Below are 26890 nucleotides of genomic sequence, written 5' to 3'. Positions count from 1 at the left end.
CAATTCCTCTGAAATTTTAATCGTTTGACATCATGTTTAATAATATAAAACCATTGCTAAAATTAAAGGAGATTTTGAGACTTTTGTGACTTTTAAAAACAATAAAACTCCAAATGGGTGCACACATTCGAGATAAGAAAATAAACTTCTATAAAAACTGCATGTCCAAATTATAAATAAAAACAAAAATCTTTAGATAACAATTATTGATTTATTTGGATTCAAAGCTAGAAGAGACTTTGGTTTCTCATTAATCTGCAGAAATAGATCTCCACCTGGCATAAATCAGCAGGACGGCAGAACCAACAATCCTAACATGGACTTCCAGTTCTTGATGTAGTTTAATTGAGAAACTACATTGCCTGAAGGCTGCAGAATATTTCTTTCCTTGTTTGGTTTTTGATTTTGCAGGGTTGGCGTTTGATGTAGACAGGACCATTAAATGAAGAAACCACAACTCTTAGTAAGTTGCAGAGTCACAGAATGTCCGTAACAGTTTTCCTAATGAAGTTAATGCAACATTTTGTCAAATGTTCTAATTTTAAATACTTGCGTTTCAACGACGTTCCGGACAGGAAGCAGGTCGGATCAGATTAACTTCGGCACTGACCTTTGAAATCCCAGGTTAATGTTTGGTTATAAACAGCATCTAGAAGTTTATTTGTGTCAGACTAATTCTCATTACTTATTTCTTTGTAACAGTAGTCCCAGATTATTGAATTTCTCTGTTGGCACAAAGAAACTCATTAACCTTGCTTAAGTAGACAGTGACAAAGGAACACTGGGGTGTCTGTGACAAGTAAACACCAAACTCCTGCACAGCCAGGACAGCTAATCAGATGATTGATGTGATGCTCCCTAGCAGAGCCTCTTTCAAGCTGCATTTCCCTCTTCTCTTGTTGTTGTTTTTATGTTATTAATATATTTTTTTGGAAATTCTGTGTTTCGTCCTTAATTGTTTTATTTTATCTAGGAAGATTTTTTTACGTCTTTATGAGACTTTTAGTCTGCAGTCAAAATGGCTGAGCTCTGCTCTCTCCAGTCAGGTTGAGTTTCAGCTTTTAAAACATCTGAGGATTTTATCATATTTTTGAATAAGCTGTAGCAGAGCAATGCATGTTTGTTAATGCTACGGTAAAATAATAGGCGAGAAAGCTCAAAGTATGAAAATACAGGCTTATTCTTGAAAAAAAAACTGTAGAGTAATAGAGTTCAACTCGAACATTTGCTCTGTCGATTCGGCCTTCATGTCCAGTCCAAGAAACTTTGGGCCGTTTCTCTGAAGCGCAGAGAAATCCACCAAAACTGCAGCAGTTTTGGTGGATTTGCTTTCTTGAACTGGTTGCTTCAAGTGCTTCCAGTTGGATTAAAGTCTGGACTTTGGATCTACACTTCTGAACCTGAAACTTAGATCTTTTACCGTTTGTGCAAAGATGATTTATGTGTTCAGGGTCATTACTTTGACACAACTTGGAGTCTCTGTGAGGATGTAATTGGCATAGATTTTGATGTTTTTCCACAGGATGGACTTGATTTAAAAGCAGCAAAATAAGAAAAAAAATTAAACTACCACCACTGTGCTTCATGGACAGTAATAAACTTCTTAATGGTCTTTTTTTTTTTTTTACATATATAACAATAAAGAAAACTAACAGAAAAAAAAACACTTTTTGATTCTATGCATGCGCTCTAAAACTCAAGTACAGCAAGCGCTAAACAAAATGCTGCGTCCAATGGTGTTAATTTTGGCTGCCCTCTAGTGGAAGAAGTTATAACAACAAACTCAAATTTGTCATAAAAATTAAAATTTTATGACAAATTTACAACCTCACAACAATATTAATACACACAGTAAATTTGTAGAGCCTCTAAACAAGTAAAATTAAATTAAATGTAGTTAGGAGATAAGTGTCAAATGGTGACAATTGTACAACATATTACTGCTACATCCTAAAAATATAAAACTTTGCTCATAAAAACCTAAATGGATTTTAAGAGTCCTGAATATTTAATATTTTGTGTCAAACATTTATAGTCAAATTTAAAGAAATATTTCATTTAAAATATTTAAAATATTAAATATTTTAAATATTCAATATTTAAAAGAATTCAGTTCAAATTTTAAGCCTCAGAAAATAATTGTTTTTCAGGCGACAAATATTGCTGATCCAGTTGCACACACACGGATAAATTTAGTCCATGTTTTCTACAGTCAGATTTTAGCTACTCAGTCAGAAAATGAACAAAACAGTTGATCCTTCCAAAAACCTGAATCTATGAAAAAAGAAGAAGCAGGTTTTATTCTTAAAAAAAGAGGCAGCGTATTTGTATTTTTGTGTATTTTTCAGCAACGGTGACCCAGTTATGCAGGACTCAAAATGACAATCCTATTTGGGGGATTTATTTAAAAAGATAAACTGTGTCGGCTGTGTGTTTTATTTATTTGCCCGTGCAGGTGAAGTTCCACTCTGTTCTGCATGTATTTCTACGTCAGGCAGAACCGACGTGGGTCCTAAACAGGAAAAGTGTACATGGCACACCAGATGTTGTAAAAACAAAGACAGAAACACCATGAAGAGAGGTGTTAGTATAAAACAGTTTGTAGAAAAGGCAGCACAGAAAGGAAGGCTAAAAAACAATTCAAAAGTGCAGGAATGGCTTTTGTCTATCTGGTGTTTCTAACTGCCTAATGCAGGTTTGCACTGGGTGTCACTGACGTCAGCTGACTTTGTCCCCTGTCTAAAGTAACGCTACGCTGAATTAGACAAACAACCATGAATCTGCAGAGCTCAGATCAAGTTTTAGCTACTCAGATCATATTTGATAAGCCAAAACCTCAGTGGCTGAATTAGATCTTTGCATGGAGTCCATTAGGTGCTAAAGTGCCATTTATGTTCATGTTTGGTTTCCTCTCCAGTGATTTAGGAGTTTAATTGCTGGATAAGGTCAGGGTCATGCGGAGAGGAGTTCTTTGTCATTCAGACACGTGAACGATCACGAGACGAGTCCATAACGGTCCATAGCGGGAATGTCCTGCGTCTAACCCCAGTGTGGCGTTACGATGGTGAGAGGCTCTCTGTTCTGACCGTTGATGATTGGCCAGGGGTTAAAGTAAGGGAACACGGCTTCTTTAAAGTCTGCATTGTAGAAGGTGAAGAGGTGGCTCATCTCTGCCGCGTCATAAAAAGACACCTCGCCTCTTCCGTAGTCCAAATAGACCCCCACCCTCTTGGGGGGTTTGGAGGGAAATATTAAAGTGTCGTCTACGTCAGTGCATGCTTCGTACTCGCTGGTGCCGTCGTTTTTGTATCGACGGACCAGAGTCCAGAAGCCGTCGTCTGGGCAAAGGCTGATCTCATCCTTCCTGTTGACGGAGGCTCTGGCTACGCCCAGACCCCACGCTTTCTTGTTGCCCACCTCCACCTCCCAGTAATGTCTGCCTGAGGAATACGCTTCAGAGCCAAGCACGATGTTGTAGCGGGTGAAGCGCTCCGGATTGTTGGGGAGGTTTGATTGGATTTTCCCCACCTGGACGCTGGTGTTACAAGGGGACACCCACAGGCAGGGGTAAGCTGTGTCTGGGTCAAGGGTCACCGCTGAGACAGCTGGGAGGACACAGGAGAGAAAGATTGGTGGTTTGCGGTGCAAATACAGAGAAGAACCTGGACCATAAAATCTTTAATTCAACAACCGCAAAGAAATGCGATGATACTCAACATCATTTGTAACAACGCAGAGAGAAACTTGAAAGTCTTTTAAAGGATCCACTGAGATTCTCCACCAAATGAGAGCTCCAGAAACATGGATCAGAACAAACTTTACAAAAAAAAAATATAAAATTGGTGGCATGTATTTGTTTTCAACCCTATAAATTCCAAACTTTGTAGAACCACAGTTTAGGTTTGTCTCTACCAGCTTCATACATTGAAACTGAAAATATTCCCCATTCATCTTTGAAAACAGTGTCTGAAAACATCAACTTTTAAATCTTGCCACAGATTTTCCGTTTGATTTAACACACATCACTAAGATTTGACCTAAAGCTTTCTTCCTGCCTCTATAATTTTAAGGGGGAAGTAGCAAAATTTGTTTTGGTGGTTTGTGGAGTAAACCTTTATTTTCAGAGGATGGATTGAAGAACTCAGAGATGTTTTAAATTCAGAATATATTCAATATGTGCAACACACTTTTCAGATTTTTATTGGTATAAAAAACTGAAACATGTTTTCAATTCAGAAACTCCTAATGTTGTTCCATCACAAAAACAATAAAACAAACTAAAATATGTTGAGTTTATTTTGAAAAAAATGTCAGGGATATGACTGTTTTTGCAAGGCACAACAAATAAACTTTTTTTTTATTATTTCAAATGGGATTCCTTCACTGTGTTCGCTGTCTATGGAGCACGGACAGACAGAAGCTCATACCTGGCAGAATGATGGAGCTCATCTTCCTCCAGGTCCTGTACTGCAGGGGTCCCAGATATTCTCCTGACTTCAGATCCACACTGACCTCTGGGGGGCGCTCAAGCAAACTCTCAGATCTAAAAGGGGAAAAAGGTACAACATAGTGTTGATAAAAACCCCACTGCTGACTTTAGAAATCTTTAAAAAATAAGTTTTATGATGTGCATACATACTTTATTAAATATAACATCGGTTGCTGATAAAATAGAACTCAAGACCTGCAACTTTACTGCTTAACGTTTACCTTTGGCTCAACACATCTCCATAAAGACTCTTAGATTGAGTCCTTCTGCCTGCTGCTACTCATCTGTGACGGCGTTGAGTCACACGACCACAATCATGCCCTGACATCCTGTTACGGCTCGACTTACGGGTGTTTACAAAACATTACGCCATTACCTTGTGACATTCATCAGGACAACGGTCACATGGAGGTAAAGAAGATGTGACCTATAATTCTGCCTTACACCAGTGATGTTGAAATGTTTTGGTTAGGATGAAAGAAATACCCACCCTCCGATGAAATCTTTGATTCCCTGGGAAAGAACAGAACCGGTTGTTACAAAACACCGTGTCGAAACCTGAAGACTGATACAATCTTTGGCATTAATCATAATCAAACTTCTCTTCTGTCCTCCATCTACTCACCTTGAGCTGTTCTGGATTTTCCTGCTCTCTCAGTTTGAGGCGAAGTTTTTCTGCCGTGGTTTCCAGCTGGCTGATTTGCTCTGTGGCCTGTGTGAGAGCCTCCTCCAGCTGGTTGAGCTTCTCTTCTTTCTCCTTCTGCAGCTTCTCCTTCATGCTCTCCTCTTCGTGAAGCAGGAACTCCCTCAGACGGCCAAACTCAGCGGTAACCAGCTCCTCCAGGTCTCCTGCTTGCCCCTGAATCACATCGAAGACTGCGGTCACTGAGAGCAGAGACTCGAGTTTCATCGGGAAACCAAGAACGTTTCTGAACAAATCCATTCGAGTAAAGCTTTGTTTTTAATCCAGAAAGAAATAGATACATAAAAAACTGTCCAGAAAGATGATTAAAAGCACATGTTTTCTTTAAGAGAAAAGCTCGTTCGTGTGAATTGTGCAGCAAAGATGAAATGTGATACTTAAGTCAGTCTTTAAAACTTGATGTTTTCTGTTGTTCTCATTTTCAGTGTTACAAATTTCAGGATCACAATCAGTTTTCCACAACTAAATGTATAGAGTTACTCATGTCAACATGAAATTTTGGCATGCCTGTTGATAAATGTGTGGAAAGAAAAGGCATACTTTTCTGAAAAAGCCAGAAAAAGTAAAAAAAAAAAAAAAAGTTTTCCTTGTCATCTTTCAGAATGTCATCCAGTTTAACAAAAACAATTTAATATAAATGCAGCAGAAATATGGGTCAGATTTGCATCTAGAGATAAAGAAAACAACCAAAAGCATATTTTAATTGTTTTCACTAAATTATGTAGCTATTAAAGCAAATATGGTATCTAGTTCTGTTTTCTTCCACTAAACCTGCTGTGCATAAAGAGCATAATTAAAAGAAATCAAAAGTACAACTCATCCATTGGAATCAAAGTGTCAATGCAATTCATTGGAAAAGCAATCAGGTGTAAAATCAAGCTCTGTTCAAACCCAAACATTCAACACTGTCGGTCTGGCAGAGGCTCGTCAGTCACTGAAAAGAAACAGGCAGAAACAGAAACCTGTGGGAGGAGACAGAAGAACATACTAACTTCCGCTCCGTTTTGCCCATCCACATCCTGCCATAGTGACAGAAACCAAGAAGTGAAAATCCGTGAATGTGCACATAAAGTAGGTCAAACAGACAGCAGAGATAGGAAGTGAAAACAGTTTGTAAAGCTATCTACTGCTGCAGAAACAACCCCACGCAGCAAAACTCACAAAACTCAGTTTAGCACACACAGACTCGCCGTCTCCCTCTGCCTATTTGCACATTGTGAACATTTCTGTGTGCGTGAATGCAGAGGGTGTGAGGAAGACAAACAGGGCTTATCACTACGGCATGAGAGTCATCACGTTCAAGCAAGGCCGGGTAACAACCTGTTATGTCACCACCTGTCATCAACAGTCATCCCCCAGGCTGGTCTGACCAACAGCTGAAGGAGCAGGAACGCAGGTGGATGTCCCCAAAGTCCCTGGAAAAATCTCTGACCAGGCAGTCTGGGTGTAAGGTTAATAGAAGAAAGCAGCTTTTGTACCTTAATGAGTAGAATCTTATCATTGGCCTGTTTCTGGAAGAATGTGGCCTCCTCTGTTTGCAGCTGAACTCTCTCCAAAGCCACAGCCAGCTTATCCTGTTTGGACAGAAATAAAAGAGAAATATTGTTAAGAAGCCAGAGAGACAAACTCGATTACTGAAAGGTAACACAATCTACGTTTTGCACAGAGAGCATCCAAACTCAAATTGGACTCATATGATGCCTCACACACCTCAGCTGAGCATTGTGATGTACAAAAAGATGATTTAGCACCAGAAAAAAAAACAAAAAAACAAACAAGAGACACACAAAAAGAATTATGTTTCCAGGAGAGTTGGAAAAGTTCACAGGTGTCTGCTGAATTCCAGAAAGATATGTCGTCTGGACAAACAGGGAGTGTGCTTTCAAAACCAGCCTGCCATGCAGCGCTCACTCTGTTAAAACTACAGACCAGCCAGTAAAGCACTTCCTGACTGGATCTGTGTTTCATCTTGCTTATCCAGTTGTCATGATGCTTAGTTAAAGACCCATGGTGCCATTTGTATGATCGTTTATAAATAGTTTGCTCTGGGGAGGATGTGGGCAGGAAAAAAATAAAAAGGAGAAAGGCCTACCCTGTAGTTTTCAAAGGCCTCTGTGATCGGGATGACGTTGTGGGTCTTGTGGTCCCGGGACATCCCGCACACCAGGCAGATGGGCAGCTGGTCGTCCTCACAGTACAGCTTGAGCTTCTCCTCGTGCTCCTCACACATGTCCAGAACCAGGTGAGAACAGTGCCCGGTAGAGGAGACCACGCTGCTCATGCTGGAGCCCGGCTCTCGTTCCTCGGGCATCTCCAGGGGCCCCTCGGGGTCCCACTCAAGCGTCCCCGCGGTTGCGTCCATAACCCGGGCTCTGCGCACACTGTCCACTACGTTGCACAGCAGCGAGTTGGGCCGCAGTTTGCGCGCGCACGACTTCCTACACTTCGGACAGCTGGAAAGCTCGTCCGCCTTCGCTTCCCAGCACTGGATGATGCACACCTGGCAGAAGTGGTGTCCGCACTCGAGGATCACCGGATCGCGGAACAGCTCCAGACACACCGGGCAGGTGAGCTCCGAGTGTAGCTCCTCAAGTGTGCTGGACTCCGCCATTCTCCGCCGCTCTCATAGTTTTCCCGAAGAGAAACTCTGTGGCAAGCGGAGACCAGACTAATCTTCCGTTTTAGCTGAGAAAGGGAGTGGCCTGGAGCTGACAGCAGAGCTTGTGTTTTCAAGAAGAGGTCGGAAGGCGTGCTGAAACAGGCTCAGAGCTGCTGCGCAATGGGCAGGTTTAATCACAGGCGCACGACTGTAGCCCACGGCGGTTAGAGAGGATTTCTAAGAAAGATGGGGGGCGAGGGGGGGGGGGGGGGGGGGGACAAAAAGAAAATTCTGAGCCAAAAAGATAAAGGAATGAGCGAACAAATATATATTGGCCCGTGAGGGGCCTCCCATAAATCCTTGAATTTTAACACAGACTAAAAATCTAAACCTTTTATTAAATCTTGGATTACTGTTAAGTTTGATTTGATTTTTTTCACCACAGCTGAATTAAAAGAGTATACAGTTTTGTTTTTTTTAAATTTAATATGTAAAATAATTGGCTATTAGACATTGTTAAAGTACAAAGGAAAATATTTTTTGATTATTGTCTTAACTTACCATCCTTCATCTTTTCCTTGTCTTTGAGATCAGTTTTTTTTTCACAACTGCATCTCAGCAAATAATGACCAATTATCAGTTATTGCTTTTAAGCTCAAGCAAATGAATTTTGCTCTGTCTCCTGGATTCAACAGGAAGGATTGTAGTAAATCATCACCATGGTTTTGTCTCCTAGCTGCTTTCTGGCAAAAGGTTCAGCAGCTTCAAGCTTCAAATGCAGAACAAGATTCCACACCAGCTTCATCCCTCATGCTGCTAGGGTAAAGGTTAGGGTACTTCCTTTTTATTTATTGGAAAAGGCCTTCCAGTGACTTTTGGTGCATCAGCACACTAACCCCGCCCCCGTGCCCGTGCTCCTTTTCGTCCTCACCTACTTGCAACACAAAGTTACACCTTTGCTGAACAGCAACTTTGATCCCGTTATTGGTGTCAAGTGTAATTCGACTGATTAACCACTAGATGGCGATGACGCATTCTGCAAGGTGCAACCCTTTTGCAAACCTTTTGTTTTTGTGCTGCATCAGATTAAACATTAATGCGGGGTAATACTGAACCTGAGTAAGACTACTAAGGTAAAATTTTTGAAGATACCTTTCAAGACTCTTAAATAATCTTTAAATTAGCTCTTCCATTCATATAAAACTAGAGCGACCCAGTAACAATCCAGAACAACTAAACTAGACATAAAATGTGAAGAATGAGCAGAAAATGCAAAACTTTACTATGGAAAGTATAATAAAAATAATTAAACCACCAAACGTAGGTTTTGCCTATCAGTATTTAACATCAGAAACAAAAAGTTAACTTCTATTTAGCGATGCAGCTGCGATGCGACGGAAAACATTTTCTTAACCCTTTCATTCATAGCGGTCACTATGGCAAAAGCCATTTTCTTGTGTTTCTTGTGGATTTTTATAATAAATGCACACAGACCACGGTGTGCATTCCACCATTTGGAAGCTAGTTTACAGGACTGGCCCAAGGCATAAGCAAACTAAGCGGCTGCTTAGGACCCCGTAGTCGCTAGGGGGGCCACTAAGTGGAACTGATTTATTTTTTTGTGGTATTTCTTTGTAATTATATTAACAAAAACAACAATAATAATACTTAAAACAATAAAATATATTTTATAATGTATGTAGAAATCATTATTTTTATGGACAAAGAGAAAAAAGAAAAAGGAAATCGCTCTTGGGGGCCCGCTGATGGCTGTGGTTGGTCACGCTTCACCGGTAATATGAGCTGCAATTTGCAGTGTGCAACCAAACCTCCAAATCCCTGGTGGACGATACGTAAGTAAAACAATGTTGCCAAAAAGGACTTGTCCTTCAGGGAGAGCGAAAAGAAAGAGGAGAGGTGGAAAAAAACAAGATAAAGGCAAGTTTTCATGTCTTGGTAATGGGATGTTTCAAAAAGATTTATGGAGCTGCGTATAAAAAAATAGCTTGGTTGTTGAACGGTCCAGTTCAACAACCAAACATTTATGCTAGAGTTTGTATTTGTGTGAAACTAAGTTTTAACTTTAAATGAGTCAATTGTCCGAGTTGGCCCTGTATGTTTCTGAGGGAATTTTTGGCTTCAAAAACAGCGTGTTTGATAAGGTTTGATAATTAACTCTTCTCAATGTTTGCAATTTTGGAAACAGAAACATTGAGTTTCTTTATAAATGAAAAAATATAATGTCAAAGATCAACTGTTATTTGAAAGCTGCAATTACGAACGTCTCGTATAGTTGACTGATCTGTCATAGTTTCTGTGAAATATGGATCAAAATAACACACAAACGTGTGAAAGACCAAAGGGGAAACAAAAACAACTGACTCGCTGAATTGTCATTGTGTCATGATTCATAAGACATTGCATAATAATAAGAAATGCTTAAATTCCCGTAAAGGTGTGATACGCTGAAGCAGTGGTGCTACAGCTGAAAAAGTCAAAGCACCCACACAGGACCAAAAGAAAATATAAGATTATTATCTTTTTCATCTAAGTTAATCATGTTTAATATGTGATCTTTTCATTTTCCTCACAGAGAGGAAAATTAAAAACACATGGAGTGATTATATATTGAGTAAAAAGAATTAATCTCACATAAGAAAATTACCTTGCATCTATTTTTACTTCTGGGAAGGAAAGAGGAGCACATAATTCGAAAATTGATTGTTTATTACCCAAATTTCCAAGGATGGGGTCAACAGCTCAATGTTTGAAGGACAAATCCCCAGTTTGGTAATATTTCAGCTACTTCAAACAAAAATCTAATCAATAATTATCAAGGGCTGATAAGAAATGCTTATATCATCCAACCTCTATATACGCTTTAATTAAATAGCACAATATCACATATTCACTATCCACTTTATTGGTGTCTGTTGGTGAAGAAACGGGAAGCTGGGTCAGACTCTTTGGTACAGAACATGTCTGGTTTAAATCTTAGGAACAAGGACTTCTTCTCACTGGAGTTCAGAAAAAAAATCACACGGGGTAACCCACAGTTCAATACTGGGACCACTCCTAATTAATATGTGCGTGCTAGTTCAAAGTTTAACATGTAATAAGATGTTAGCTACCACAACTATGCAGGTGATATACAGCTCTACATTACAATGTCACCAGGTAACTTTGAACCCATCCAAGCATTGAACATATGCCTAGAGGCATTGAATGCGGCATGACATTCAATGCCTGAATGTTGCATGACGTTGATCAGCTGATCAGAAACAAAACTGAAGTTATTATCTTTGGAGTTTAAGGAAGAACCATGTGGGGTCAGACCACAGTTTCAGTTATTACAGCTGGAAACTAGAAATCAGGCCCAAAATCTGGGTGCAGTGATGGACTCAGACCTGAACCCTCAAAGACACATAAAGCAACTACAAAGACAGCCTTCTGTCACCTGAAGAACATTTTTAGGATTAAAGAATGTCACAACAAGGTCTTAAAAAAACTCATCATACATATTTCATTTTTCTAAGTGTTCAAAGTTAGCTTTGAACACATATGCCATTAAGACCTTCAGATGAAATAGACTAAAACAAGACAGCTATAACCTCTGTCGTTTCAGCCAAACAGAAACTGAGCTGCCAGTTCCTGTGGCTATTACCACATTTTTTTTAATCTTGGTCTCATGGTTGTTGAAGCATGGTGTTTGTGACTAGATAAATCTTTTTCTCGAGAAGCCATCTAAAGTCTATAAATGACTAATCAGCAATTTCTCCTCCTGTGATCATCGGTTTTGAAATGACATAACATCGGTACTTTCCTTGAACTCTGTCGGTCAGCTGGGAAGTTATGTCAAAAATAGGTGTTGTTCAAAATGTACTCGTCAAAGTTTCAGCTCTATATAAAGCCTCCGTTTGAGAGATACGTTAATTTAAAGCTTTTGAAGAGGAAACGTATCAGCAGATTTTTCATCTCTCTCCAACAGATTCATCTCATTTGACCTGTTTGGTCCACAGGATGTCTCAGAGGAACTCCCTGCCGTCCTCCATAGCAGCCCTGCTCTTCCTCCTGTCCTGGTTTGGTGGTCTGACCGTCGGAGAGGTCAGCAAGAACTTCAGTCAGTGCCTTGACTTCTTCTATAACAGCACTCCTCCACGGGGTCTTGAGAGAGCAGAGTATCAGCCAATATGCCAGCGCTACAAGAATAGATATCACTTTGCCAGCCTGTATCGCCGTCAGCATCGGGCTCCTTTGTTCTCTGCCTACAAACTGAGTCCTGCGGACGGGAAGCGGCCCAAAAAAGGTTGGATGTATGAACCACAGGTAGGTAAAATAAGTGAGACTGTACTTTAAAGAAGCAGTCCTTTATTCTTAAAAAATATTAATTAAAATATTATGAATGCTGCTGTTTGTAAATGTGATTCAAGTCATTTTAAATCATAAAAAAGGTAACTGAGTTCATAACTAGCAGAACTAACTCAGACTGATACAGGTAACATTTTGAAAAGCTATTAGTATTTTATATATTTAAGACTAACATCATTATGATGCAGTGCTACTTTGACTTGTGGATACTCTACTGATCTTAAGTTAATGGAAGAACGAACAAATAAAATTAGCTGAAATGTTAAAACCTTTGGTTTTACAGCACACTTTGTTGTTTTGATCTTAAACCTTTTGTGTCATTTGGAGACCAAGTAGAAGATTTTGTCACAAGAACTACTTTGCACTGTTCAAACACATTACCTACTGAAGGTTGTAGTTCTGGAAATTAGTTTTTATTTTATTCGAATCAGTTATTTTGTGATGATGTTGTAACGTTAAAGCAAAAATCAGGCAGAACCCAAACCGCAGCCAAAACAAGTGTTCGGTTCACCAAAGGTTTTATTGCAAAAACGGTGGTGTGGAAGAGGCTCCACAGGGTGTGATCCCACTGGTAGGTCAGGAATGGGAGATCCACAGGGGTCGGGAATCCAGTCTGGGGAGGGTAGGGTGAATGGAGAGTGGGAATCCTTGCATAATATTATAGTTTGTAAAATGAATCAGATAATTAATTGAATTAATCATTAAATCATTGGTGTTCTGTTTTCAGTTGGCGTTTTCCCGTGCCAGTCCTGAAATGAAACGTTTTGATGAAATCGTGGATCAGAATGTGGTCGAAAGCCAAGCGGTCCTCCAAGACTACAGAAACTCCGGCTTCTCCAAAGGTCACCTCTGTCCCAGTATGCACCAGTGGACGATGGAAGACAGAGAATCCACTTTTACGCTGACAAACATAGTGCCTCAGCAGATCGGCTCCAACTCTGGCCCCTGGAACATGCTGGAGAACGAGGTGTTGGAGAGGTACAAAAACTTCTGCATCGGGCCAATGTATGTAATCACTGGTGTCATTCCTTACGAATCAGAGACGCACTGGGTCAATAAGAGAGTGTCTGTTCCTGAGTACATGTGGTCTGCTTACTGCTGCCCCGAATTCAAACCGAACCTCCCCAAGGGGAAGCAGCTCTTTCCTACATATGCTGCAGTGGGAAGAAATGATCCCAGCAGCGGACAGGAGATTGTGCCTGTTAATAATAAAGTGAAGCCTTCTCTACGAGGCTATGATGTGAAGCAGATGACCTTGGAGACTTTGGAGGGCATCCTGTCCCGGAGGCTGAATGTTTCTGTCACCCTGTTTGATGGGAACTGTCAAAACCCTTATATAAAATCCTTTATATAACGGTTTTATTACTTGCTTTTGAGATTATTCATGCCACTTTGTAAACATTTTTAGTAATGACTTTCATAAATCCAGCGTTTTTCCAACAAACCTCATCTTTGAAGAAGATCATTTTGAAAACGTTGTAGTCAGCCAGAATAAATTTGTTATTTTTCTTTTAATTCGGGGTCCATGTTACATTAAAATAAATAGATGGGGAATAACCATAAACTTTTCAGGCTTTTTATTATAACAATAGACTTGGCAAAAAGTCAAGTTTATGGCATCTGGACTTCATGTATTATATGTTGTTGTTGTTGTTTTTTTTCTTCAATAAATTATTCTCTGTTTTAAAACAATGTTTCATTAAATAAAAGTGCAGCACAAATAAACTTGAATTGCCTTACACCACTTTATGTCAACTTCTTTATGACAAGACAGTTCACCAGACTGGATGCTCCATTTATCGGTCCAATTAAAGTTGACTGAAATCAATTTGGAATATATTAATTTGACTTTGAATCTGTCAGTATGATTTAACTAAACTTACTTTTATTTATGAAAACTGCCTCAAGATAAATCTTGTTGTGAATTGTTCTTATATAAATAAACATAATTGAGTTGAATTTAAAATGACCAAATTAAAAAAAATACTGTTATTGACAGAAGAACTAAGCAGAGATTGTTACTTTGTTCACATTTAACACAAACATAAATTAACAGTTAAAATGACAAAACTGTGATGTTTGGACATGCAGCGGGTGAAAAATATAAGCCATTATGGTTCTGATCTGAAGTAATAGATATTTATAGGCACTTAATAAGCAAGTGCAATATTTCAAATCTGGTTTCAGATGGAAAACACAGAAGTAATATAAAGTCTTCAATTGCACAAATAAGCAAGTGGAACAATTGCTTCAAAAGTTTGAAGTCATATCCTAACTTCAGCTTGTAATCTGAGACCCAAGGCCCAAAACCTATTTAATATACTGAGGTTTAGGTTGTTATTCCTCCATTCATTTTCTTACATGCTTAATCCATTGGGGTCGGGAGGGAAGCTGGTACCTATTTCCAGCTGTAAATGGGCAACAGGAGAGGTTCCTCCTGGACAGGTCGCCAGTCCATCGCAGGGCAACTCAGAGACAGACAGGAGAAAACAACCATGCAAACACACACGCACATACACACACCTAGGGAGAATTTAGAGAGACCAATTAACATTACAGTCAAGTTTTTGGACAGTGGGAAGAAGCCGGAGAACCCGAAGAGAACCCATGGATGCACAGGGAGAACGTGCAAACTCCATGCGGAATTGAACCCAAGACCTTCTTGCTGCGAGCCAATTGCGCCACTGCCTAAGCTTATCTAACTTCTTGTTTTGCTGACAGGCAAAAAAAACCCAACAACAACAAAAAAAAAAAAAACATGGTTAGACCTCATTTTAATATTTCCAGCTTGAGAGCAATTTGTATTTGCATGTTTTCACTCATGTCATGATGTTTCTGCTGTCTGGAGAGGCCCGTATCTCCACTGTGGTATCTAAGACGATCTCTGAAAGCAGACACGAACTACAAAAAAAAGGAAGCTTCCACTCTACTGTGTTGAGCAAAAAAATTACCCAATAGTCTCTGTGCTGTATGAACTTATACTTTAGACCTTTTACCATAAAAAACCCCCCAGAAAAGGCAGAGTATAAATCTCATAATGAGTCTCAGTGCATTTGTCAGAGAGGATGCTGCCGTGTCGCCTCCACCTCCACAAAATGGAGGTTTGAGTTTTAACATAATAAGCTTTAATATTTTTAAAGTTCTTTTTTTTTAAAAGAAGCAATTTTAAGCTGTTTTCAACCTAGAAACATCAAACTGGAGTCCACCAACTGACTGAGTCAAAAGAAAACCTTCAATCTTAACATGTAGTAATCATCAGTAATTGTAAACAATCAGTAAATGTTTTGCTGTAACAACTGATTGTTGGAGAATTGATCACATTTAAGAGTTTTACCTTTGATTGATGGAGAAGATGGAGCTTCACAGCTCCTTTGTTGTCCTTCTTGTCCATGAGGCACAGAATGTGTGTGTGTGTGCGTGCGTGTGTGTGTGTGTGTGTGTGTGTGTGTGTGTGTGTGTGTGTGTGTGTGCGTGCGTGTGTGTGTGTGTGTAGACAGTAAATAGACTACTACTTGTCATATCAATACTTTTTTTGCAGTTTGCTAGTTACTCATACTCTTGTAAAGTTCAACATGTGTTGCTGCTTTATTTGTGTTGAAGAAGCCCAGATGCAATTTAGCAAGAAATGTGACTGAATAACACATTAATAAATTTCCATTCTCATAAACATTATGTAAAATGTTGCAACCGCTGTTTTTAATGTGGAACTTCTAAGTAGCTTGATTGCAGCGTTATCAACCACAAGCCACTTCCTCTATGATTTTCAGGTAGTATTTAATCAAGAGCTCCATCTCTTGTACATATTTTTTTTGTCCTACACACGAAGTGTAGAGCTGTTATCTTGCTCCAAAGGACTGAAAGAAAGATGGTGTCAAACGGAGCTCTGTTTCTTCTCCTAACCGGCTTTTCTGGTCTGGTTTATGGCGAGGTTGCTGCAAACTTCAACAATTGCCTTCAGTTCTTCTACAGAAACGAACCACCCAAAGGTATCACTGGACCAGAGTATCGGCATATCTGCCAGTTGTACCAAAATGCCTACCGCTTTGCCACCCTGTACAACTCGAAGTATCGGACACCGCTGTACTCTGCCTATAAACTCCACCGTTCAGATGGGAAGAGACCTAAAACCAAATGGATGATTGAGCCTCAGGTAAGACCTGATGTCCAAATAAATTTTCATTCCCAGGAGGTAGTTGGGAATGAAAATAATCTGTTATACTAGAAAAAGCCTCATGTAGTTTTTAATGTTTTTTTTCCACTAACATTTGGTCGTTTTTGCTATTTCAGTGATAAACCGTGTAAGCAATGACTAAATAAATTTAAATGACATGTCTTTATTTTTCATTTATCTTTCCTTCTTTTTCTCTGTTTCTTTTCTTCTTTCTTTCTGTATATTTTAGTTGGCAAACAGCAAAGGTAGCAAAAGTATGATGTACATCAAAAACCCAGACCAAAATGTAAAGGAGAGCCAGGCCGTGGATGATGACTACAAAAACTCCGGCTATACCAGAGGCCATCTCAACCCCAGCAGCCACCAAGCGACAATGGACGATCGGACGGCCACTTTTACCCTGACAAACATCGTTCCTCAAACACTTGCCTCCAACAGCCGTGACTGGGGCAAGTTTGAACAGAATATATCGGCCAGATTTAAAAATGTCTGCAAAGATAAATTGTATGTAGTTACCGGGATCATCCCTTATCAGTCAGGAGAGCACAAAATCAACGATAGGGTGTTCATTCCTGAGTACATATGGTCTGCTTACTGCTGCAACGACAATAATGTTGGAAAAGATCAGGGAAAATACTTCCCCACTTATGCTGCTGTGGGAAGAAACGATCCCAACAGTGGAGATGATGTGGTGACAAGAGATCCCAACAAATCAGGCTACGATGTTAAGGAGATGCCCTTAGAGGAACTGGAGACGATCCTGAAAAAGAAGCTAAACATGAACATAACTCTGTTTGATGGGCACTGTGGAGCTAAGCGACGTGCAAAAAAGCTCAAGTAATCCCAGAACAAAAGTTATATGTGGAGCATTTTTACTGATGGAAAATGATGATGATTTTTTAATGTACCGTACTCTTTTCACAAACTTTTAATAAAGCATTTCTTGGCATGAACTGGAGTCTTTAATTCAGTTGTTGAAAACAAAAATCAGTCATGCACAAAATAATTACAATATTAACATAATATATTAATATAAATCTTGTTGCATCCTAGCTTCCATTTTCAGTTCAGCTCACTTATAATCCTATTATACCATCTGTCAGCACTATGGATTTTTTAGAATGCATTTTGCGCAAAGCTACTTGCAAAGCTACACATAAAGCTACGGATACGAAGCTAGTAGGTTATGCTTTCATAATTTTATCTCCATGCTCTGAAGAAATCATCTGAAATTGATGCAAGGATTACAAAAAAAAGAGAGAAGAAGCTGTGAGAGTTTAAAATGCAACTCACCCCGAACAGATATTTCACAGGAGAAAATGAATTAACATTTTTTAACCCACACGTTGCTTCAAACTTTTGTGTGTGGTGCTTAAGAAAATAAATGAACAAATAAATAAAGTTGTGTTGGACTAGGGTCTTGTTTAGGCTGTGGACAGATGTTTTCTTTTCAACTATTTTTGATGTCATGTCAACTTAAGTATTTAACTGTAGACGCATCTAAAATTCTTTAATTTATGTTTTAGAACTTAAAAGAATAAAACATTAAACGTTTCTTCGTGTTTCTCATGATTGAAAACAGTCCATCTCTCTGAACAGAGTGGAAGCTGTGGTTGTTGTTGTTGCAAAAACTTTGATAATGAACAGATGACGAAACTGATCTTATCACTCTATACTGACAAGAAGAGTGGCTTCACCAATATTTTTTTTCTGTCAGAAATGTTTGTCGGAACATTTGATAATTCTCACCTAAACAGATAAAAATAAAAAAGTGATATAGGAAAATGTGTTTTTTAGTTGTGCAGCAATTGAGCATAGATACTTACACTCATTTCAGGTTTGTTGACATTTTGGGTTAGTTATCTTTTTACTTTTTTAAATAATAAAAGAAATGGGTTCTTTAATTTTTATGTCACGCAATTCAGAAAAACAATATAGCGGGGAAATAAATGGGTGACATTAAAGTGCAGCATAATTTAATAGATAAACGGAGGAAAACCACCTATTTTGGTTGATCATCCGGAACACCCTTCACACCCTCGACTGAAAATGTTGCCGCAGAGAGCCGTAGAAAAAGACAAAGTAGCGCCACCTAATGGACAAACGTGCTCAACTCATCTAGTTCAGCTTCACTCTACCGGTTATGCAGCGCCCTCTACAGGCTCTCATCCTCTCATTATGATCCCTAAAATAAAGCCAGGTGTGCGACGGTTTAGGATGAATCGAAATGTTTAATTTTGTAATAGAGAGTAAAACACAAAGATACAAAATACAAAGCTTACAAAACTGTCAGTTGTATTGGCAGGAAGAGAACGGGGCTTTAGTACAAGTGAATAATTGCTAAAAAATAATAAAAATTCACAATGTGGTCTTGCTCATAAATAAGTTCAGGTTTTACACGTTCCCACAGAAAATGGCAGAGGCTTTATTTTTCCTGCAATAAAATAAGTTTTAGTGTTGATTTCTTGCCAGCAAAAATCACCCACCTGTGCACTTTTAACCTCAAAGAAAATCATTGTCACATTCATCAGCTAACTTCTACAACGGAGTACTAGGGCCACACTAAGAAAATATGAATATTACAAAAATAAAGTCATAATATAAAGTCACAGTATTACGAGAATAAATAATACTACGGGAATAAAGTCGTACAAGTGGAATTAACACGAGAATAAAGTCATAACATTCCAACTTTATTCTCATATTTTTACGACGTAATTCTCAAAATACCTCATAATATTATGACTTTATTCTCACATTACTTGATTTGACTTCATTCTCATGATTGATTTTTTTTTTTTCCGCCTTAGAATGACCCCGATACTCCGTGGTAAACTTCAACTTTCTCCAGAGTTCCTCCGTTCTTCATGAGGCGTTTCTAGAAGCACTGATGGTTCTTCAGCTGCTCGATATCAAAGAAGCTCCTCCCACAGTTGGAGCACTGCAGCGGTGTCTTCTCGCTGCTGTGTATCAGCTGGTGTCTCTTTAAATACTCCACGCGGCTGAAGCGTTTCCCGCAGGCCTCGCAGCCGTACGGACGTTCCCCCGTGTGGATTCGCTGGTGCCGCTCCAGGTTGCCAAGGCGACTGAAGCAGCGGCCGCACTGCGGGCAGCGGTGCGGTCTCTCGCCCGTGTGCACCAGGTGGTGGCGTTCCAGGGAGCGCGAGTGTGTGAAGCGTTTCCCGCAGATCTCACAGCAGTGCGGCCGTTCGGCGGCGCAGGCGCACTCGTGGTTCTTGAGGGCCCAGGCGTGGCTGAAGGTGTTGCCACAGTGGGCACAGGGGAAGAGGCCCACCTCTTCCCCGCTGCCCTGCAAGTGGGCGCCACCTAGTGGACAGGGGTGCTCATCTAGCTCCGCCTCTGAAGTGAAGCCTCCTCCACACTGTGGACAGAAGTGCAGAAGATCTCCTCCGCCCTCCTCCTCTCCGCTCTCCTCCACACTTCCAGGAGCAGACGGATGGGGCAGCTGCTCTGGCTCTGCCTGCTCCACAGCGCCCTCTGCAGGTGTTATAGCAGCACATTCGACTTCTCTCAGCTTCTTCGACCAGCCCAGCTTCAGCTCCGCTCCATCAACGCCTGCAGCCCTAGCAGCATCCTTCACTCCGGCTTCCTCCCTCTGCAGAGCAGGAGGCGGAGGATCTAGCTCGCCCTCCTGCTCCAGCCCATCCAATCCGATGTACTTCGGCACCACGCTCCTCTCGCTCCCTGGCACCACCTCTGCATCACGCTGCGGTGCCGTCCTGGACGCCTGCTCACGGCCTCTCTCAGCTCTCAGTGCCGACTCCAGGCCTCGAAGCTCGTCCATCGTCATGCCCCCGTCTGCTGGTTCGGAACGTTTCAGTGCCCAGTCGTCCTCTTCCTCTACTTTCTGATGAAGAGCCGAGGGGCAATCTGAAAGGTCTGCAGGATAGACACAGAGGGAGGGAGAACAGCGTTTGAGTGAGGAATGATTTTCCACTTTTATTTTAAGATTTTCTAACTTGCCCTGCCTCAGTCTGAGCGTCCTGGGCTCATTACCTTCACTCTGGGGTTTGGAGCCAGCGTGGAGGTTCTGGTTGGGCGGATTCATCTTCAACGCCTCCTTTATGAGCCTCAGAGAAGCCGGCTGATAGCCCTCCGTTTGAGAAAACTGCAGAGTTAGAGAGCAAACAGCTGAGTCATGGAGAGAGGGTTTCTAAATCAGACCAAATTGTTCACATTTAACATCCGCAATGTTCAAATATCAAATATGGTGGAACTAAGCCAAAATGGAAGATCTCATTTCTGTCTTTTTGTTTTATGTTACTTCAGTTCAGTCTTTTAAACATTTTCAATATAAGACAATTAATCAAGACAAATAAATGGGTTTGTAACTAACAGACAATAAATGCTATGATTCTTGTTCTTAATGGTCAGATGAAAGCCAAGCTGTGGCTGCCGTTTAGTTAAATTTGCTTCAGCGCATAATTTATCGCCAGAGATTTGAAAGAGACAGAACGCATTAGACAAACTGGAAGAATTAATTCACCTAAATAACAGCAAACCCTAAACTCATGTCATACAGTCTGCGACATATGACAAAAATGAAAAGTGGATGGTTTCTGGGGAGCAACAACAAGACTTCATATAATTTAAAAAAAGAAAACAAGAAACGTTAATCCCTGCGAAGAGAAGAAATAGTCTAAGCATCACAATAAGCATTTACTTCTGGCATTGGTATAATGATGCAGTTTGTTTTTAAATGGTTGTAAGTGGAAATACAGTTCCTCCACAGTGATAAATTCATTATTCAAGTGTAAAATGGCTTCTAAATTTAAGAGGAGGAGAAGCATCACTTTTACACATACAGGCTTTCTGAAAAGAGGAGTTTAAAATATATGTATATTTTTTAAGTCTGAAAAGTGTGGCATAGATTTTTATTCAACCGCCTTGTGTCAGTGTATTATAGATCCACCTGTTGCTGTAATTTCACTACAGCACAGTCTTGGTGTTTATATCTCCCAGTTTTGAACTCTTTATTCATTTCTCTTGTAAATTGTCTCATTCTCAGTCAGACTGGATGAGAGCATCTCTTTATATTAATTTTCAGATCTTAGCATGGCAACGACAATTATTTCATGCGGATGAACTCTAAAGGTGCCACTGGATTTTATTTAGGGGCAACAGAGTAGTTTAATTCCTGGATCATGTAAAAGCTTGGAGTCGTGACATGAGGTAGTGGAAATACATTAATTAAAATGTTTGTAATTATGTCATCTTTACTCCATGCGAACTTCTTCATATATCAGCTACTAGTTTGTGATTGTACGACCGATTTTTATCTTTTTGCTCAACACTGTAAGACGAAGCCGAGATGAAAACGTACCACTTGGTTATGTGTTTGCATAGGAAAAAGCTTCATACTGCTGCCAGAATTATTATAGAAGCTTTTCTGTACTTGAGACTTGAAGATTTCCACTCAAGAGGGAAGTCTAGCAGCTTAAAAAAGAAAAAGAAAAAAAAAATCAAATCAACAGCGTTCTCTTTATCGCCAAGATCTCTACTGTGATTTGTTGGTGTAGAAATGCAAGCGAACCTCTCATCACCTCTCCTCATTATCTCTCCGTCAACATTCCTACTCGGTCTACATGAAGCTGCCGAGCAACACGGTGATGCTGTGCCACTTTCTCCTCCTACTCCTCCGCCGAGAAAGCCCGTCTCCCTCACCTCCTCTTTGATGTTGGCGTTCTCCTCCCCCTCGCCGCTGAGGCTGCCCTCCCCGTCCTCGTCATCCTCCATCTCTCCCTCGTCTTCCTCAGCCCTGGGGAACTGGACGAGGTACGCCTCCCTGGCCTCCTTTCCCCCTCTTCCTCCTGCTCCCGTTACTAAGCCTAAAGCCCCTCCAGCTCCTCCTCCCCCATCACCTCCTCCTCCTCCTTCCTCCCACACACCTCCAGGCCATCCTTTGCTGTGAACCGCTGCTGGGACCTTTTTCAGCTTGCCTCCTGCAGTGAGGGGAGGGCGGCAGAGGATGGTGTGGAGACAGAGGGCGAAGGGAGACAGAAGATGGAGACGAGTGGGAGGAGATGATTGGGAGGCAAAGAGTGAAGGATGAAGGAGAGACGAGGGGAAAGAGACGGGATACGTGGAGGAGGAAGATGGCGAAAGGAGTCAGACAGAGGTTGGGGTGAAGGAGAGAAGAAATCAACCAGGGGGAGGAGTAAGCATGATGAACAAGTGAGGACAGGGGGCGTAGAAGGACACACAGGAAGGAGAGTGGGAAGGAGAGGAAAAAAGAAAACATACGACAGAAATGACAGAGGAGAGGACGAGGCGGAGTTGTTGAGAAGGAGGAGAAACAGGGTGACATGTTGAAGGAGAGGATGAAAAGTGGAAAAAAGGAGAAGAGAAGTTGAGTGTGTAATTATGGAGGGCGGTGGAGAGAGAAGCAGGAGAGAAAGGAGGCGGGGGAGTATATATGCGTGTGTGTGTGTGCATGTGTGCGTGTGTGTGTGTGCAACGTGATCAAGGAAAGAAACAGAGCAGGAGGAGGAGGAAATGGGGGGAGGAGAGCGGAAGGAGGAGCAGGAAAGGGAGGGGGGAGACAGAAGGAGAGGAGCGAGGCAGGAAGGGAGGGAGCAGAAGGAAAGAGGAGTGGGAGGGCCAGAATGCAGCCAAAGAGAGGAGAGGAGAGGAGAGGGGGAGGCGAAGGATGGAGGGAAAGATCATGAAGAGGAGGCGGAGGAGGAAGGGAGAGAGATCAGCTCTTGCCAGATGGTTTCCAACAAAACAAGAGTGTCAGTGTCTGCACAGCAAGATTAAAGCTTTTTTCACTTAAAGCACACAAACGCAGATACATCTTTGATGGAAATGACAGACATGCGAGTCACTGAAAGGCTGTGGTAAAGTCTTCAACCACTCTACATCAAAATACTTACGGGCAACGTCAACTTTCCGCTTCTGCCGCCCTCCGACCTCCTCCCCTGCATTCAAGCCGGCGTTGCGGCGGCTGGCCGCCCAGCCCATCCCGTACTTGCGCTCCGTCCTCAGCTTGCTCTCGGTGAGCTTGAGTCGCAGCTTGAGAGCCTCGTTCTCCTTCCTGTTGAGGGACAGCTCCACCAGGTAGTCGTTCACGGTCTCCTGGAAGAGCTTGCTGATCTCGCACACCGAGGCGCGGATCAGGCTGTCCATGACGGCCGTCAGATGCGTCTCAAAGGCGCTAACCGACTCCTCCATCATCTTGACTCGGAGAGCTGTGGATCTGATCAACACTCAGCATTAATTAACTGATGACTGCGTTAGCAAAGATTTACAAACTGGATCCTGGAAGTTGATTATACCTAACCGACTAAAGATGTAGGAAATCGCCTCGGTAGCGGTTACTTTAAGTTAGCTAGCTGTTGCTATATTTTAATCAACTGTTCAATCTCAGAGGACTCAGTATATATGTACTTACCACACCTGAAACAATTTAATTACATTATAGCCCCTCCATTCAGCCCTTTGAAACGTAACCACGGTGATATATCAGTTTAATTAACACCAAACGAAAGATCTTTGTCAATTTCGCTTGTTAGTAAACTCTCTAACATGTCAGAATGTTTAAGTGGATCGCAGGAGGGTTTCCAATGCTAGCATCAAGGCTAATTTAGCTCTTCATACGCACCTTCTGCAGACGATACCCAAGTTTTAACTTAGAAGACGCAAAATTAAAACACACAGTGTGGCTTTACAGGTTGCACTGGATAAGTAAGTCATGGGAAGCGGTGACAAAAGGAAGCGCAATTCAACTTCAGCCCTCTTCGTTCGTCTCCTGCTGCTGCTGACACTGTTTTCCTCCTCGTCTCCCTCAGCACTACTTATGATGCCTGCCCACCACCGTAATTACCCTACTACGACGTTCAGGCGCAACTTAAAAATGCTCATCCTCAAGTTATGCTGAAATGCTTTTAATTGCGGAACTCTTGGGGTCCATTAACACATGGTCTTATCTCAGAAAATACTTTATTATAAAATCAGACACACAAACCACACAAGGTTTTGTTATTAGTTACTTTGTCTTTAGTTCTTTACGACGCACCAGACTAACTAACTAACTAACTAACTGACTGACTGACTGACTGACTGACTGACTGACTGACTGACTGACTGACTGACTGACTGACTGACTGACTGACTGACTGACTGACTGGCTGACTGGCTGACTGACTGGCTGGCTGGCTGGCTGACTGACTGACTGACTGACTGACTGACTGACTGACTGACTGACTGACTGACTAACTAACTAACTAACTAACTAAATAGAATATTTATTGAACTAAACCTGCCATCTTGCCTAAATGTAAAAATAATTGTTTTGGTATTGATTTTAAAAGCTAACACAATAAGTGTAGAAAGAATAAAAATTTAAATATTAAGCAATTAAAATTACGTTAAAATTGTATAATTTTAAAGGTAGGTAAATGTGAAAATAAATGTAAATGCTTGCAGTGACAAACAGATTAACTTGTTTTTGTATGAAAATCTGCGGAAACCAAGGCATATGAACATCCTCTAGCTGTGACTTTGTTAGTATACAGCTCTTTTATCAAAATGTTAAACAGCCAAGTGAAATGTAATAAAGCTAACAAAAGTTCAGGATTAAAAACAATTTGTTCTGTTATATTTGGAGACTATTGAGATAGTATGAAATTAGTTGGTTAGTGTATTTGTCGTCTATTTTTAATGATTTGTTTAAAATATTCATTTTTGTCCGCTCCATCCCATAAATATTTTTTACAACACTAAATAAATTGTGCAAAACAAACACCAGAATGAACCAAAATACGATCACGTCACACCCTCTTGGAGTGATAAGTCTTCCAGGGCCTTAGGGGGCGCTGTGAACAATTTCTGACATTGTTGCCGACCGAAACTACAAAAGAGAAAGAGGAAATAATCTGGTCTTCTTCCGTCTGTGAGCGGCAGGAGACCGAAACATCTGCAGCAGCTCCAGCAGTGGAGAAAATACACAGCAATAATCATGCCGATGTTCGCGGTGAACACCAACGTGGCTAAAAGCGACGTCCCTGCGGCTCTGCTGTCCGAAGCCACGGAGGAATTGGCCAAGGCGATGGGCAAACCCGTGCAGGTAGGCCTGGGATCACTCGGTTCTGGAGAATCAGTGTAGACCTCGTGTTGTTCATATGGATCAGTTTTATTTGTGCTGTTATGATTATTTCATGTTTCAAATTTATTGAAATACGGTTGCATTTAATCTGCTACGTGAGCAGATCCTTGTGAAACTATACAGACATGGCCTGGACTGAGCATTAATGAATGATAAACCTAAGAGGACGACTTATATGTGGCAACTTTAATAAAGTAGAAGTACAAAGACGTTAACGGGACCACAATAGATATCCTAAACCTTTAACAAGTTTACTTTTTTTGGTATCTGACTGCATTTGTCTTGCATACCAGTACATTGCTGTGCACATCAATCCTGACCAAATGATGATGTTTGGAGGAAAGGGAGACCCCTGCGCCCTTTGCTCCCTCCACAGCATCGGCAAGATCAGCGGCGCTCACAACAAGCAGTATTCAAAACTGCTGTGCGGACTCCTCAACAAACACCTGAGCATCTCTCCTGACAGGTAATAAATACACAACAGCTGCATCATATGACGTGTAACGCTAAGGCCAACTCTCCTTAACGTGTTTCTCCCCGTGTCTGTCCCAGGATTTACATTAACTTTGTCGACATGGATGCAGCCAATGTGGCCTGGAACAATACTACCTTTGGCTGATATGGAGGTCAACTTTCTAAAACAGAAGATCATTCCAGCTTTTTCCTACTTCATATAGTCAAAAGCGATGCAGTGGATAACAAAGGCAGTCAGAGGTTCAGATTAGAACAGTCAGAATACTGTGGAGCTTGTCCAAAAAGCACTTAACTTGACCCTTTGCACTATTCCTTTTCCATCCAAAAATAAATAAAAAAATCCTGGGTGAAGCCATGTTTTCTTTGGTTGTCTTATTACTTGCAAAAAGTTAATGTGGTTAAGCTAGATTAATCATTTTTGGCACAACACAGATGCCATAGAATCACAATAAAAGTAGGACACCAACAAAAAGTACAGCTGAGATGGAAGAAATAAGGCCACATGTCACAGATGGATGAAAATTTCTGAGACAAAAAAAACATGTAAATCTATTAAATTTTACAGTTAAAAAATTAACTAAACCACACACAATAAATATAACAATTTAAACTAATTGTAAATACAGCTAAGTATATATTAACATGTATAAACTTAGGTTGATTATAATTACAAACCACTATTGTAATCATATTTACTCTAAAAATATTTTCTATGTTTAAACTTTGAAGAGAAAAGGATTAGAATACAATTTCAGTATAATTTTTCCATAATTTGTTCCCTAGTATTGAATGAAATTTTAACTGTTTTCTATGAAACATTAGAAAGTTTATTTTAATTACCTATCTTGTAAATTGACATAACTAGATGGAAAACAGTTGCAAAAACAAATCTCAAAATAAGAGGTTGGACAGATGATCCAAGGTCTTTTCATTGCAGAGTGTATTGCAGGTTACATTTG

General features: G+C 40.7%; 5 protein-coding genes across 6 annotated transcripts; 3 read left to right on the top strand and 2 right to left on the bottom strand.

The window, feature by feature from the left end:
* Positions 1-1783: 1783 nt before the first annotated feature.
* Positions 1784-8001, bottom strand: LOC122836649 (zinc-binding protein A33-like). The gene is made up of 6 exons (XM_044126378.1): positions 7285-8001; positions 6671-6766; positions 5115-5348; positions 4980-5002; positions 4428-4543; positions 1784-3605 (listed from the first exon to the last, which is right to left on the bottom strand). Exons 1-6 carry the CDS (start codon positions 7801-7803, stop codon positions 3040-3042), a joined length of 1554 nt encoding a protein of 517 aa, XP_043982313.1. The 5' UTR covers positions 7804-8001; the 3' UTR covers positions 1784-3039.
* On the top strand, positions 7583-13901 carry LOC122836654 (endonuclease domain-containing 1 protein-like). Of its 2 annotated transcripts, none has more exons than XM_044126386.1 (3): positions 7583-7759; positions 11811-12117; positions 12887-13901. In XM_044126386.1, exons 2-3 carry the CDS (start codon positions 11812-11814, stop codon positions 13511-13513), a joined length of 933 nt encoding a protein of 310 aa, XP_043982321.1. In that variant the 5' UTR covers positions 7583-7759; position 11811; the 3' UTR covers positions 13514-13901. The 2 variants fall into 2 exon arrangements, with proteins under 2 accessions (XP_043982321.1, XP_043982320.1); XM_044126385.1 differs by having other exon boundaries at positions 7641-7759; positions 11780-12117; positions 12887-13895.
* A 2085-nt stretch (positions 13902-15986) lies between these two features.
* LOC122836655 (endonuclease domain-containing 1 protein-like) lies at positions 15987-17283 on the top strand. Its single transcript, XM_044126387.1, has 2 exons — positions 15987-16309; positions 16560-17283. Exons 1-2 carry the CDS (start codon positions 16025-16027, stop codon positions 17169-17171), a joined length of 897 nt encoding a protein of 298 aa, XP_043982322.1. The 5' UTR covers positions 15987-16024; the 3' UTR covers positions 17172-17283.
* A 1258-nt stretch (positions 17284-18541) lies between these two features.
* On the bottom strand, positions 18542-24152 carry si:dkeyp-121d2.7 (zinc finger protein 768). Its single transcript, XM_044126372.1, has 5 exons — positions 23955-24152; positions 23227-23549; positions 22016-22293; positions 20348-20459; positions 18542-20230 (listed from the first exon to the last, which is right to left on the bottom strand). The coding sequence occupies exons 2-5, from the start codon at positions 23525-23527 to the stop codon at positions 19209-19211; spliced, it is 1713 nt and encodes a 570-aa protein (XP_043982307.1). The 5' UTR covers positions 23528-23549; positions 23955-24152; the 3' UTR covers positions 18542-19208.
* A 1034-nt stretch (positions 24153-25186) lies between these two features.
* On the top strand, positions 25187-26282 carry mif (macrophage migration inhibitory factor). The gene is made up of 3 exons (XM_044126391.1): positions 25187-25418; positions 25751-25923; positions 26010-26282. The coding sequence occupies exons 1-3, from the start codon at positions 25311-25313 to the stop codon at positions 26074-26076; spliced, it is 348 nt and encodes a 115-aa protein (XP_043982326.1). The 5' UTR covers positions 25187-25310; the 3' UTR covers positions 26077-26282.
* Positions 26283-26890: the final 608 nt, after the last annotated feature.

This window comes from Gambusia affinis, linkage group LG09, assembly GCF_019740435.1.
Source record: "Gambusia affinis linkage group LG09, SWU_Gaff_1.0, whole genome shotgun sequence".
Lineage (NCBI taxonomy): Eukaryota > Metazoa > Chordata > Actinopteri > Cyprinodontiformes > Poeciliidae > Gambusia > Gambusia affinis.
Note: the sequence above shows the minus strand (reverse complement) of the source record. Positions and strands in the feature narration are given on the sequence as shown.